The following is a 15,167-nucleotide window of genomic DNA, read 5'->3' on the forward strand; positions in this document are numbered from 1 at the left end:
TCCAGTGAGAAAAGTCCTAGCTTCAACCTTTCTTCATAAGACATGCCCTCCACCCCAGGTAGCATCCTGATAAATCTCTGTACCCTCTGCAAAGCATCCATATCCTTCCTATAATGAGGCGACCAGAACTGGGCACAATATTCCAAGTGTGGTCTAACCAGGGCTTCATAAAGCTGCAGTAAAACCTTGCAGCTCTTAAACTCAATCTCCCTGTTAATGAAAGCCACACCATACACCTTCTTAACAACCCTATCAACCTGGGTGGCAACTTTCAGGGATCTGTACATGGACACCAAGATCCCTCTATTCCTCCACATTTCCAAGAATCCCACCTTTAACCCTGTATTCAGCATTCAAATTCGACCTTCCAAAATGAATCACTTCACATTTATCCAGGTTGAACTCCATTTGCCACTTCTCAGCCTAGCTCTGCATCCTGTCAATGTCCTGTTGTAACCTGCAACAACCCTCAACACTATCTACAACTCCCCCAACCTTCGTGCCATCAGCAAACTTACTAACTCACCCTTCCACCTTCTCATCCAAGTCATTTAGAAAAACCACAAAGAGCAGAGGTCCCAGAACAGATCCTTGTGGGACACCACTGGTCACCGACCTCCAGCCGAAATACTTTCCATCCACTACCTCTCGCTGTCTTTTTCAGCCAGCCAATTCTCCCTGTATTCCATGCCCCCTAACTTTCTGAACTACCATGGGGAACCTTATCAAATGCCTTACTGAAATCCGTATACACCACATCCACTGCCTGCCCTTCATCAATCAATGTGTTTCGTCAGTGAGGCATAACCATCTTTAATCAAACTATGTTTTTCTAAATAATCATAAATCCTATCTCTCAGAATCCTTTCCAATATTTTTCTCACCACAAATGTAATACTGATGGGTCTATTTCCCAGGATTTCCCTATTCCCTTTCTTGAACAGGGGAATAACATTCACCTCCCCCCAATCATCTGGTACTACTCTAGTGAAGAGCAAGGATGTAAAGATCATCAACAGCACAGCAATCTCCTCCCTCACTTCCCGTAGTAACCTTGGGTATATCCCGTTAGGCCCAGGGGACTTATCAATCCTGATGCTTCTCAATTTCCAGCACATTCTCAATATTAACCTAGTTCACACTGTTCTCACGGGCAAAAAGTCCATCTCCTCAGATTCTAGGCACAAATTCCCTCCACTATCCCTGATCGGACCTACTGTCTCTGATCATCCTCTATTTCCCTAATCCTTCCCACCATGGCTTTTTCATGCCCCCTTCTAGCTCTGTCCATTTCAGTTCCTTCCTGGTTACCTTGTAACCCTCTAGAGCTGTGCCAGATCCTTGCTTCCTCAACCTTACGTAAGCTTCCTTCTTCCTCTTGACTAGAAGCTCCACTTCACTTGTCATCCAAGGCTCACCTTACCATTCCTTCCTTGTCTCAGTGGAACAAAACTATCCAGCACTCGCAGCAAGTGCTCCTTAAACAACCCCACATTACTGTTGTGCGTTCCCACTTTATGCTCCTCAGCTCGTGTCTAATATCAGTATAATGTCCCTTCCCATACTGTGTTCCTATCCCTCTCCATGACTATGGTAAAGGTCAAGGAGTTGTGGTCACTGTCACCCAAAATGCTGTCCCATCTGATACGGTTTATGGCCGAGCACCAAGAATATGGCATTCCCCTGTAGTCATATTATATAGAGTCAGGAATCCTTCCTGTACACACCTGACAAAATCTGCTCCATCCAAACCATTTGCAGTAAACAGGTTCCAGTCAATATTAGGGAAGTTGAAGTCACCCATGACAACAATTCTGTTACTTCTGCACCTTTCCAAGATCTGCCACCCAATCTGTTCCTCTATCTCTCTGCTGCTATTGGGGGGTCTGTAGAAAACTCCCAATACAGTGACTGCTCCTTTCTTGTTTCTGACCTGATAGTGCTATGCCTGTCCACCATCTTGCCCTTTAAGGTGGTAAAGGTTACACGTTGCTGTCAAATGAGTCTTGGTGAGTGGCTGTAACTGGTACACTTTGCTGCCAAGAGTGAACATGAACAGCCAAGGTGGTAGATGGGGCATGAATCAAACAAGCTGCTTATTTGTGGAAGCCTAGCAGAACCAAATGGAATGTCAGCTGCTTGGTAGCACTGTCAGCACTTTCTTGATAATTCAGGCGTAGTAGAGGTGTATTGTCCTGCTTTTTTGTAGACAAGGGGGCAGTTTTCCACATTGCAGGGTAGGTCTGTACAGCGCAATTAAAGAAGCCGATGGAAACGATCTTCAAAATGCAATAAATGATATTTTTATCCACATTATTTTATTAAACAAGAATTCAAACTGTAATAAACTAGCAGGAACAAAACAGCAGGACTAATACAATACAATAAACATGCCAAGCCATTTTACGTGGTTCAGTTCAATGTGGTAGCTGTGAGACCGAGGCACTGGTGAGGTTGTGTGCACAGGTATGGCGTTTCTATTCAAAAGTTATTCAGTTAGTAGACAAAAGAAAATCTGGATAAAAGACTCATTTAAAAATACAAACACTATTTACATTCAATATGTTCTCTGCAATTATCCAAAGGTCTGTCTGCTGCCCAATAATAATGAACTGTACGACTGTTGAGAATTTATTTTTTTGTTAAAGCTCAATTCTACTCCGATGTTAAAAAATTATGCCTTGTATTTTAAATTATACAGCAGTATTTTCTCACCATTCCATTTCACTCTGCATCAGAAAATCATTAAATAGATATGTGTGCCTTCATTTATGAGAAGCCAAATTTAGCACAATACTTGCTTTTGAAAGCATCAAGTCAAATCTGGATATAGTTGCTGAAATTTTAGCCTCAGCGACTGCCCTTATGCCTTAGTTTTCACAGCATTGATCTTTCCATATGGTAACATCCTCCCTCATTATACATGCTTATCAGGACTGTTCATCATAAATACAAAATTCATTTGGGCTTTTTACCCACTGGAAAAATTAGTGAGCATGCGGAAAACAGGTTTTTTTTAGGAGATCCTTGTAATGTGAAACAGTCACTCTAAGTTCCAAACATCCACATGCTTGGAGAGAAAAAAAAGTACAATATGATCAATAAAGCTGTCCACCAAAAAGCAGCTCTTACACTGCCTTCTGAGCTTAGAAATTATTGAGTATCATGGGGGCAGAAGTCAAAATAATTTAAATTTTTTCTTACATTTAAGGTAGTTTATCCTACATCTTTCTGCCTGCAAATAAAACAGTAGGATGAATTGTTATTGTTATCTATTAAGCACCAGTCCTGCTGAACATTCTATACGTGGCAATTAACAGGCTTTTCTTAAATGCCACACAGTCCGACACCTAGTGGAACCCAACTGTATTTGAGGTCACAGGAAGTTTTTAATTCAAATAAAAATGTAGACACGTTCTGATGCACATCAAGTAAAATTAGGCAGTAAATTTACTTCCCTCCGTAAAAGAAACCAGTCCAATAATTTATCAAAATAGCAACAGCATTGATCTGGTAAGGGCACCAGCGAAGACAATGATATTAAAATATTGTAGTTGAATGCGTGCGACAGTGGGCAGCACCGATCACTGGCAATATGTTAATTTGTCCAGGCCACAAACTAGGCCCCACTATCACAAGTTTTTTCAGTTTATTTTTCAGCTTTTTAAAAAGCATTAAAACCAAGCTATCACAAAAAGGCAGATGAACGTGTACAATGGTAGAATTTAAACAATATTCTCATCAATAAATTACAAATATCGAATGGCAGTTTAACAAAGTGACTGCATGATGAGTCTTTCAATCAAGTTGTCTGTGTCTATTACAACAATCATAGGAGTACTCGGAGTGACTGAAAAGACAGAATTCCTGAATGTTGGCTTACTTTTTGGGCAATGCATTGTTTCTAATTAAACTCACTGATGTGTCTTTATTACCAGGATAACACTTTTTAACCAGCATTTTGGGATTCATAATCTGTGATTGTTTTATTTTTATAATTAAGAATTGATCAGTGGTCTTAATTGTGAGATTTTGAAAAATTGCTTTCAATCACGGTGTCTTGTTACCTCAGCAAATTGCCTGCCACACTTTGCATTAAAGACAATGGGATGTCAGAACATTAGGTGAAACTGAAATCCAGGCTGTGTACACAACTGCAATATTGTTAAAATATAGCATAGTTAAGCTTTTAAAATTTTTTTTTTTAGCTATTGCTGAAGTAGAAGGCCATAAACTTCTCGGAGACATAAGTATGTTTTCTTCACTGAAGAAGTATAAAGTAGTGGTCTGCACTTGAAGCTTACTTTACAGCAAAGAGAGGAAATTACAGCCAACCGCATCCACCCTGTCGCAGACACAAGCTCATGACAGAACAGTCATGCAGGGCTGTCTCCAATGATTGAAAAATCTCCCAAATTAAAATAATGCATCAAGTCAAAACCAAATTCAGTGTTTCTGCTGAATCTCATGGGAAGATTTTCTTTGAATTTCTTCTGTAACAGCCAGAGTATTTTACTTTTTTGAACCTCAGATCTTATTTGTCAAGTAAATAAAATTGCTTTAAACATGCTTCAAAAGTTTGCCAGTACTTGTTTTTGGTGCTTTGTTCAAGTAGCTCCTTTAATCGGTCTAAATGCCCAGTAATGAACAGTACTTACACACAGACCAAAGCTGCAAATACTCATCCAAGATTCTTTGGTAAGTTCTGCAGGAAACACGCTTCAAAAAATGAAATGCGTGGTATATAAAGTAGTGAACAGCTGTAAAACAAAACATTTAAAATTGTCCTGGCACTCCTAACCAATCTGAAATGCTGTTTCCAGCATAAAACGGCCTTAACAAAGATGCTTGCAACACACAAACCCTGTATCTACAACTACTTTCACTGGCAAATATTCAGCATGAGGACATGTTTTATATTTGTAATAAATCTGGATTTAAAGAGGCGATATAAAAATGCATTGGAATACATAGCATGATCTCTCTCTTCAGAATATCTTTTCTTGACCCCCTCCTATTCATTAACACTTAACAGTTCTACAAAACAAGAGAAAGTCTCAAAAACAACTTCAACAGAGATGGATCTCTATTGAAATGTAACTACTAACGGATGTTACTGTACATTCTTCAATCGCTGCCATTTATTCTAATAGGCTGCCATGATTGTTTTCTGTAATATCATTCGATCCTTTAATTTTGAGACAAAGGTGTGTGGCGCACTTCAAACCTGTCACCTTGGGGGAAAAAGTGTTTTCAACAACAGCTTCAAATAAAGGTGCCAGCCTGATATGTCCACTATCCCATTTTGACATTGTATTCACATTACCTTCGGTCAGCGAAAACTGAAACAGGAAGTTGTTTCAAAAGAAGTTATCTACAGTCCAGAGCTGGAAAAGCATTAAAGTTTAACATGGTTGGTCCTTTTCTTTATCTTTGGATCTGTCGAACAAAGGCCTGGACCAACTGGATTAAGGGTTCCTGGTTCTCGGGACTCAACTTGGATACGGAGCCGGTGGATTTGCTCGGAGGAGATAGCAGTAAGGATGCAGCAGGGGAACATGGTGTGCCGCGACGAGAATAGCGGGAAATGCTAGACAGAACGGTACTCTGAAATAGGAAAAGAAAAGCCACCGTAAATATGAAATATTCAAGGAAATGTTTAATAAACTTTTAAGTCACAAGTATTCTCTCTGCTGCAGGGTTGCCGATTTATTTCTAATTGAAATATTAAGCTGTACAGAATAAACAAATGCTTTCATAAGTTCATAAGATATAGGAGCAGAATTAGGCCCGAGTCTGCTCCGCCATTCTATCATGGCTGATATGTTCCTCATCTGCTACCTACAATGTTACAGGCCAAGAGCTGGATTGCAAAATCAGCCAGAGCATTTCCTCCCTAGAACACATGACCTCGGAGCAGGAGTCTGCAATTTAGCCCCCCGAGCCCAACACTCTCAATGTGATCTTGGCTGATTCCATCCGGGCCTCAACTCTGCCGTCCAGTCCATTCTTCATAACCCTTCAACCCATTACCAATTAAAAAATCTGTCTAACTCCTCCTTAAATTTACTGTCTGTCCCTGCATCCACCACACTTTGGGGTAACGAATTCCACAGATTCACAACCCTTTGGGAGAAGTAGTTTTTCCTTAAATCTGTTTTACATTTGCTACCTCTTAGTCTAAGAATAGGTCGTCTTGGTTTAGAATGCCCCACAAGAGGAAGCATCAGCTCCATGTCTACTTTATCCATACCTATTAGCTTCTTGTATACCTCAATTAGATTTCCACTCATTCTTCTAAACTCTAGAGCCTAAACTGTTCAATCTCTCCTCATACGACAAGCCTCTCATCTCTGGAATCAACCTAGTGAACCTTCTCTGAACTGCCTCCAATGCCACTCCATCTTTCCTCAAATAAGGGGACCACAACGGTACACAATATTCCAGGTGCGGTCTTACCAATGCCCTGTATAGTTGCAACAACACTTCCTTACCTTTATACTCAATTCCTTTTGCTATAAATGGCAACATTCCATTTGCTTTCCTTATTATCTGCTGCATGCTTGTTTTCTGTGACTCATGCACGAGGACACCCAGATTCCTCTGCATTGAAGCACCCCAAAATCTCGCCCTATTTAGATGATCAGTTGCCTTCTATTTTTTTGACCAATATGCATGACCTCACACTTATCTACATTAAACTCCACCTGCCACATTTTGGCCCACTCTCTTAACCTATCTATACCCATTTGTAAGGTTCCTATTTCCTCATTGCAACTTACTGTCCCACCTATTTTTGTGTCATCTGCGAATTTGGCTATAGAACCTTCTATCCCTGTACCCAAGTCGTTAATATAGATTGTAAATAGCTGGGGCCAAGGAGCGAACCCTGTGGCATCCCACTAGTTACACCTTGTCATCCAGAAAAAGACCAATTTATCCCGACTCTGTCTCCTGTCTATCAGCCGGTCTACTATCCAAGCTAATAAATTACCCCATATCTCATAAACCCGTGCTGACTCTTATGAATAGTGCTTTGACTTTCCAAATGTCCTGATATTATGTCCTTGATTATTGATTCTAACAATTTTCCAACAACAGATGTTAAACTAACTGATGTGGATTTCCCACATTCTGCCTCCCTTTTTGAATAAGGGCATAACATTAGAATTTTACAAATCCACTGGAACCTTTCTCATGTCCACGGAATTTTGGAATATCGTAACCAAATAGATCCACGATCTCTGCTGCCACTTCTAACACGCTAGGATGTAGGCCATCAGGCCCTGGGGACTTGTCTGTCCTCAATCCCAAGAGTTTGTCGAGTACCATTTCCCTATTGATGCTGTGTGTTCCAAGTTCCACCCTTTCAATTACCTCTGAATTGCCCATTCCTATAGGAATGGTACTATTATCCTCCACCGTGAAAACTGAGGCAAAGTATTGATTTAGTGTCTTTCTCATTTTTGTGTTCCTCACTATTAACTCACCAATTTCATCTTCCAAGAGGCTAACATTCACCTGAGCGACTCTTTCCTTTTATGTACCTGTAGGAGCCCTTGCTATCCTTTTTGATATTATGTGCTAGTTTTTTTTTGTCATTTACATTAGCTTTTTTAAATTACTTTTTTTAGTATCCCTTTGTTTATGTTTGAAAGTTTCCCAATCTCCCAGCCTGCCACTGACTTTTTCAATATGATATAACTTAGTTTTTGTCTTGATAATGTCCTTGACCTCCTTTTAGCCATGGATATTTTTTTACCCCTCTTCCCATCTTTCTTCCTCACTGGGATATATTTTAGTTGTGAGGAATTAAGTATCTCCTGAAACAACTGCCACTGCTCATCAGCTGTGCTACCTTTCAACCTTCCTGTCCAGTCTATATGGGCCAAATCTGATCTCAAGCCTATGTAATTTCCTTTGTTTAATTCCAGAACACTAGTGTGGGACTCCACTTTCTCGCCCCCCCAAATTGAATCTTGAATTCTACCACACTATGGTCACTACTCCCTAGTGGATCCTTAACTATGAGGTCCTTAATTAATTCCTCCTCATTACAAAATACCAAATCGAGAGTAGCCTCCTCCCGGTTGGTTCCCCCAACATACTGTTCCAGGAAATAATCTCCAATGCATTCAATGAACTCTGCCTACAATCCTTGCCAATTTGATTTGTCCAGTCTATGTGCATATTAAAATCATCCATTATTGTTGCTGTACCTTTCTTGCAAGCCCCCGGTATTTTCTGGTTTATACTGTGCCCCACTGTGGAACTACTGGATGTGGACCTATAGATTACTCCTACCAAGGACTTTGCTATTCCTTATTTCTACCCAGGCTGATTCCACGTCTTGATCTCCAGAGCTTGTGTCATTTCACATTCCAGCACTGATCCCTTTCCACACCAGCAGGGCTGCGCCACCTTCTTTTCCTTTCACCCTATCTTTCCGAAATACTGTGTACCCTTCAATTCCCAGACCGGGTCTCCCTGTAACCACGTTTCAGTAATCCCACCAAGTCAACCTTTCGTTTTTCTTTGCGCCGTTAGCTCATTCAGTTAGTTACGAATGCTTCTTGCATTTAGATTCAAAGCTTTTAAATTTGATTTAATGCTAGATTTCCCTACTCTTCTATAATTCCTTAGTGTATAAAGACATTCACCCGTTCTGTCCCTCACATTCATTTTCTGGTAACCATCCACCACATTGCTAACCTGCACTCTGACTTCCTCCTTTAAATTGGGTTTTCTAGTTTCCCCTACAACTGAACCCCCCCCCCCCCCCCCCCCCCCACACACACACACACACCTTCCCCATTTAGTTTAAAGCCCTATCTACAGCTCTAATTAAGTGATTCGCTAGGACTCTGGTCCCAGCATGATTCAGATGAAGACCGTCCCTTCGGAATAGGTCCCCTCTTCCCCAATACTGGTGCCAATGTCCCATGAATTCAAACCCATTTCTCCCACACCAATCTTTGAGCCACGCATTTACCTCCTTAATCTTACTGATCCTGTGCCAATTAGCTTGGGGCTCAGGTCGTAATCAGAAATTATTAGCATTTTGACTCTGCTTTTCAATTTATCTCCTAGCTGTTCATATCCGCTTGGCAGAACCTCTGACCTTGTTCTACCTATGTCGTTGGTACCAACGTGGACCACGACAACTGGATCTCTAACTGAACTCTAAGTTCCTCTGCAGCCCAGATGAGATATCCTGAACCAAGCACCAGGGAGGCAACGCAACCTTCAGGATTCTCGATCCTGGTCACAGAGAACAGTGTCAATGCCCCTAACTATACTATTCCCACCTGGGGGAGAAATATGGGTTGGGGCAGGGGGGGAGATGTTTAGGTATATGCAGGTCCGAAATTTTGCCAGGAAGGAGCTTTCCGATTGCACCGGCCCCCACACTGTTGGAAGAGATATTTAAGGCGGGGGGGATTGAAGAAAGGGGTGGCGCCAGCGATTTATGGGGTTATTCTGGGAGAAGATAAGGTTATCACTGGATGGGATTAAGGCAAATTTGAAGGAAGAGTTGGGGAGGGACATTGAAGAGGGGTTGTGGTGTGAGGTGCTTTGGAGGGTGAATGCCTCAACTTTGTGCGCGAGGTTGGGGCTGATACCGTTGAAGGTAGTGTAAAGGGTGCACCTCACGAGGATGAGCCGACTTTTTGAGGGGGTGGAGGATGTTTGTGAACGCTGTGTGGGGGGGGGGGAAGCAAATCACATTCATATGTTTTGGTCCTGCCCAAAACTGGAGGGAGGACTTCAGGGTAATATCAAGGATGGTGTAGGTGAGACTCGAATCAGGTCCCCTAGAAGCTATATTCGGGGTGTCAGATCGGCCGGGATTGGTAGTAGGTACGGAGGCAGATATCTTGGCCTTCGCCTTGCTGATTGCCCAAAGGCGGATTCTGTTGGGGTGGGAGGTCGGCTTCTCCGCCCTGTGCCTCAGCGTGGCGAGGAGAAATGCTGGAGTTCTAACACTACTAGAGAAAGTAAAGTTTGAGTTGGGGGGGGGGGGGGGGGGGGGGAAGAGGGTTCTACAACTCATGGGCCTTGTTCACCATGCATTTTCACAAATTGGTTGACATCGAACATTGGGTGGTGGTTTGGAATGTATAAATTAATAATGATTCTTTTTCATTGGTGTATTGTATTCAAAATATTGGGAGCTGTTTGAGGGTGGGTGGGATGAGGGGATTGTTGGCTAGGGGATTGCCATTGTATTTGTTATTATTAATTAGTTGTTGTAAATATGATGAAAACATGAAAAAGGAGAATAAAAATATTTATTTTTAAAAAACTATACCACCCTGATTACAACTAAATTTCTTTTCTCTCCTCCCACCTCCTCTTGTACAGCTCCCTGTACCACAGTGCTGTGGTCAGTTTGGTCATCCTCCCTGCAGTCTCCATTCCCGTCCACACAAGAATCTCAAACTTGTTGGACAGGGATAAAGTGAGGCTCCTGCAACCCTACCTCCTGGATCACACTCCCTGCCTCACTCGCAGTCACACCCTCCTATCCCTGACCACTGGCCGAATTTAAAGTTAGTTATTCTAAGGGGTGTGACTGCCTCCTAGAACACAGTGTTCCCCCTCCTGGATGTGTCACAGTATCCAAAGCTCAGACTCCAGCATCCACTCTGAGCCGGAGGTTCCTCAAGTAACCAACACTTACTACAGATTATTGGGAACCATAATGAGATCCGCCAGCTCCCACATCATGCAGAAACAACACATTACCTGACTCTCCATGTCTATATTATTTAATTTGGTTTTTAAACCCTAATTATTTTATAAAATGATTCATTTGTAGCTGCACTTCGTTACTGGAAAAATATCCAAAAATGTCTCCTTACCCCAGGTTCAATTGACCATAAACTGGGTTTAAATGATGTACCATAAATGAGAACTTATAAGCCCCAGCCCCCACAATTTCATCATGGTAAAATACCTCATAAATCACAAATTGTATGTTTTAATCAGTGCATATATACAAGACTGAACTATACTCCAGAGTTTACAACAGTGGGAAGATATGTACTTGACCATCAGTTATCCAAGCCAGATGGACCTTCCAATACACATATTAAATCATTTCCTCTTACTGCATACCAGTTTCCATACTGAAACGAACTGATTAATACAGAACAGTAGCATTAAGTGTTTAGGATAATGGCATGCCAAGTGTTTTAGTGCCCTCTATAGTACAAAGAGTCTATAATCTCTCATTTGCAATGGTCAGGATGGCTTTAATCCTACACTTTCCACAAATAGTGATACGAATAAAATAATAAGCCAACCAGACACTGAGGAATTTTCAACCAATAGATCAGATAATCATATATCTGGCATGAGAAAAAGGCAAGAACGTTACAAGGCAAGCATAAAAGCTCAGGAATAAAAACAAAGAAAATGGACAATAACAAAAACACACAGAAAAGGGTGAACAATGCAAGAAACAATCTTGAATTATTTCTATAGTCTATTTACACATTTATACACCCAATATAGTGACACATATACACACTATTAATTTCTATACTATGCACACACGTATATAGTATACCAGGGGCTGGTTTAGCTCAAGGGGCTGGTTTAGCTCTCTGAGCTAAATCGCTGGCTTTTAAAGCAGGCCAGCAGCACGGTTCGATTCCCGTACCAGCCTCCCCGGACAGGCGCCGGAATGTGGCGACTAGGGGCTTTTCACAGTAACTTCATTGAAGCCTACTCGTGACAATAAGTGATTTTCATTTTTTCATTTATACACATGCTATATTTTCTGCCTTTGTTTTTTTGATGTTGGCAGAGAGTCAACAGAATATAAACACCAATTTTTTCCTAACATCAGTAAATTGAAGAAATTGCACAAAAATGAGGAAGGTAAGCTCACTATCCATTGTGAAAAAATGAACACATGAATAATGCTGTTACAGTTTCCCACAATATTCCTTAAAGTGCAAAGATTCTGCACCACAGTTATTTTCACATTAACTCTTTTCAGGAAATGTTCAGTAAGAAGTGTTACAACACCAGGTTAAAGTCCAACAGGTTTGTTTCAAACACTAGCTTTCGGAGCACTGCTCCTTCCTCAGGTGAATGAAATGTTCAAATGATGAAGCAAGAATTAGCTCAAGCAAGTCACATTTTGTGCAGTGCCTAATTGAAGCTCAGTATTGCTAGTTAGCGAACAGCTTAAGTGCTGTGCAAAATTGAAAAGTTACCAGCTCTGAACTCAGCTCCTGCTTCATCCTCTGCTTGTCACGTGAGTGAACAGACGGGTCCTTCAGATAGCGGACCGCTTGCGAAATCAACACATAGAAACAGTTTTCCATCGTGAACATCAGGAGGGACCTACAAGCGCAGGAAGAAATGCAATTTAATTAGGCTACCTTAAATTTCATGAAATTTTGCCACTGCTCACGGCAAGGTAGAGAACTTTATAAATTTATAAACAGTGCAATTAGAAATATTGAAGTGAGTAGACTTTGTTCCTAAGGAATTTAAACTGACCCCTAAAAGTATTGAGATGTATAAAGAATAAAACTTGCATCTATATATGCTAATTAAGCACTTTTATTGTTTAGTCGCTGACGTAATAACAGACAATTTACAACAACATGGAGCAGCTAATCAGTTTCTGAATGAAGTCGGTTGAAGGGTAAGTGATGGCCAACGTAGGGAGAACTCCTCTGCTCTTGTTCAGATGGTACTAAAAATCTTTTACCTGAGAAGCAGTATAATGACTCATTCAAATGTCACTATTGCAGACTTTGAGACAATGCAACACTCACTTGGTGCAACATTGAAGCATCAGCCGAGATGACAGGCTTTAACCTCTTAGAGTGGGGCTTCAACCCACAATCTTCCGACTCACAGGCAAAGTTCAATCACTAAGCCAAGGCTTACACTATCATAAACATAGGTTTCTGACACAGTTTGGACAGTGGCCTGATTTTTTTCAATAAATATTAATTAAAAACCCTGCAAGTACAAGGTATTGCCAGTTTCAGTAAATTACTGATATTTAAATTTTGAGTAAATATAAACCTTGTAGAAAACCAAAGAACAGCTGGTATGGATTAAATTACCCTCCCCGATCTTAAAACCTTGGCTCTTACACAACTATTTTAAGCTATACCACACGTGTGGTCTGGGAACTGCAAAGATTTTTTTAAACAACCCTCCAAGACTCACATCTTGGAAACAAATCCATTTAATGATTATATTTTACTCATGGTAAGTTTGATCAGTAAGGAAACAGAATAAAAGTCTCTCCAGTTGTGACATGGAATACAATGAACTCAGAACTTGGTCAAGTCAATTACAGATTATACAGTGGGCCTCATGTACTAAAACATTTATCATCTCTAATTCCCAGCCACAACAGACATCTTGCATATTGAGGCATTTTAGGTATTTGTTTCCCTTGGGTGTGGAACGTGCTGATATTTCCCCCCTCTCTTGTTCTTACAATGGCATGTTTATAAAAATGAACCAGCATACTCCCTCAGAACAAAAGACAGACCCCATACCAGAAGGCAGGATACTGTAAAGAGGCATGTAAACGCCTGGGAATGGGCCTTAACCACTGAATCTATGCCAAATAGAATCAGTCGATACCACATTGTTTATTATAGTTCATGACACATAAAATTGGAACAATGTACAGATTAGTATCCCTTGTGACATGTTAACACAAAAAGATAAGCTTTAATTGGTTTTAAATAAAAAGGAGACATCTAAACAATCTAAAATAGTTCACACTTATGTAAATAAATTAGTGAGTATTAGCAACCCAGAAGTGAAGAGCTCAAGTCCTAAAGTGCAAGATGTGAAATTAAATTCAGTAAATCAAACGAACCATATTTTGCACCGGAATGGATGATCATGAATGCTGGATTGCTTTAAAAAAGAAAAATCAAACTAACTCACAAATGTTCTTTAGGGAAGGGAAGGGAAGCTGGCATCGCTACTCAGTCCTACTGTAATCCACACTATATAGTCAACGTTTAGTGCTATCTGAAGTGGCCTAGCAAGACTGTTGTGAATTTCCTTTGAAAGCCCAGGAACAAATATAAAGCATTTGTTCTAAAAGATTCAGACTAATATTTTACAAAATATACAACAATCTATCTCTACATCAGAGCATGGCCAAATCACAATAACAAATCCATGAAATTAAAATGAAAAAATGTGCCCAGAGCCGGAAGGTTTAGATTTTCTTCTATAGTGCTTGATGACAAAAACTTGCTGCAACTTGTGTTTATCATAGATTTGGGCATTAAGTGTATCAAGCTATTTGGTGCCGCAGGTGAAATCTGTGCAAGCTAGTTCCTCATACAAGGGAGGAAGATATATACATACCGCTGGATACATCCAATATTTTCTTTCTTGGTGTCATTGGCAAATTTAGCTACCATATATTCAGTTCCTTCATCCAAGTCATTGATATAGATAGTAAATCTTTGAGGACACAGCACTGATACCTGTGGCACTCCACTAGTTACAGCTTACCAATTTGAAAAAGACCAATTAACCCCTGCGCTCCGCTCCCTGTTAGCTAAACAATCCTTTAGCCATGCCAATATGTGACCTCCACTGGTTTTACTCCGCTGTATGGTTTTACTGTAGAAGTGATCAAAAATGTAGAGATAATTGATCAAATCTCCTGGTAAAGGAGCCTCTAGGTGACAGCGATTGAAGCGTGATAGAATTTCATATTCAGTTTGAAAGGGAGGAGGGTGAGTCCATGACTAACGTTTTAAACCTAAATAAAGGCAACTATGAGAATATGAAGCAGAGGTCACCAAGGTGAACTGGGAAACTAGATTAAAATGTAAGCGACAGACTTTTAAGGAGATATTTAACAACGCTCAGAAAAGATTTATCCTAGTGAGAAAGAAAGGCTCTTTGAGAAGGATGCACCATCAGTGGCTAAATTGAAAGTTAAGGATAATCTTAAGTTGAATGAAACACTACAAATATTATCATTGGTAGGGCAGAGGATTTGACATTTTAAGAACCAGCAAAAAGTTACTAAAAAGTTTACAAGCAGAAAGCACACTTATTAGAGAACGCTAGCTGGTAATATAAAATTGATAGTAAAAGTTCCTAAAAGTATTTGAATAGGAAAAGAGTAACCAAGTTTGTGTTGTCCT

At 40.5% G+C, this 15,167-nt stretch overlaps 1 protein-coding gene across 3 annotated transcripts in view; it reads right to left on the minus strand.

Annotated features, from left to right (window-relative positions):
- Positions 1-2,280: 2,280 nt before the first annotated feature.
- Positions 2,281-15,167, minus strand: part of nup188 (nucleoporin 188) — a 126,211-nt gene continuing 113,324 nt past the window's right edge. For 2 of the 3 annotated variants that reach the window (XM_038781468.1, XM_038781469.1), the window contains exons 44-45: positions 12,231-12,360; positions 5,389-5,607 (exon numbers count right to left, since the gene is read on the minus strand). In XM_038781468.1, the coding sequence (XP_038637396.1) occupies positions 5,428-5,607; positions 12,231-12,360 (310 nt within the window). In that variant the 3' untranslated portion in view covers positions 5,389-5,427. Of the gene's footprint in view, positions 5,608-12,230; positions 12,361-15,167 lie in introns of all 3 variants that reach the window. The other variant, XM_038781467.1, reaches the window with a different exon arrangement.

This window comes from Scyliorhinus canicula, chromosome 21, assembly GCF_902713615.1.
Source record: "Scyliorhinus canicula chromosome 21, sScyCan1.1, whole genome shotgun sequence".
In the NCBI taxonomy this organism is placed as follows: Eukaryota; Metazoa; Chordata; class Chondrichthyes; order Carcharhiniformes; family Scyliorhinidae; genus Scyliorhinus; species Scyliorhinus canicula.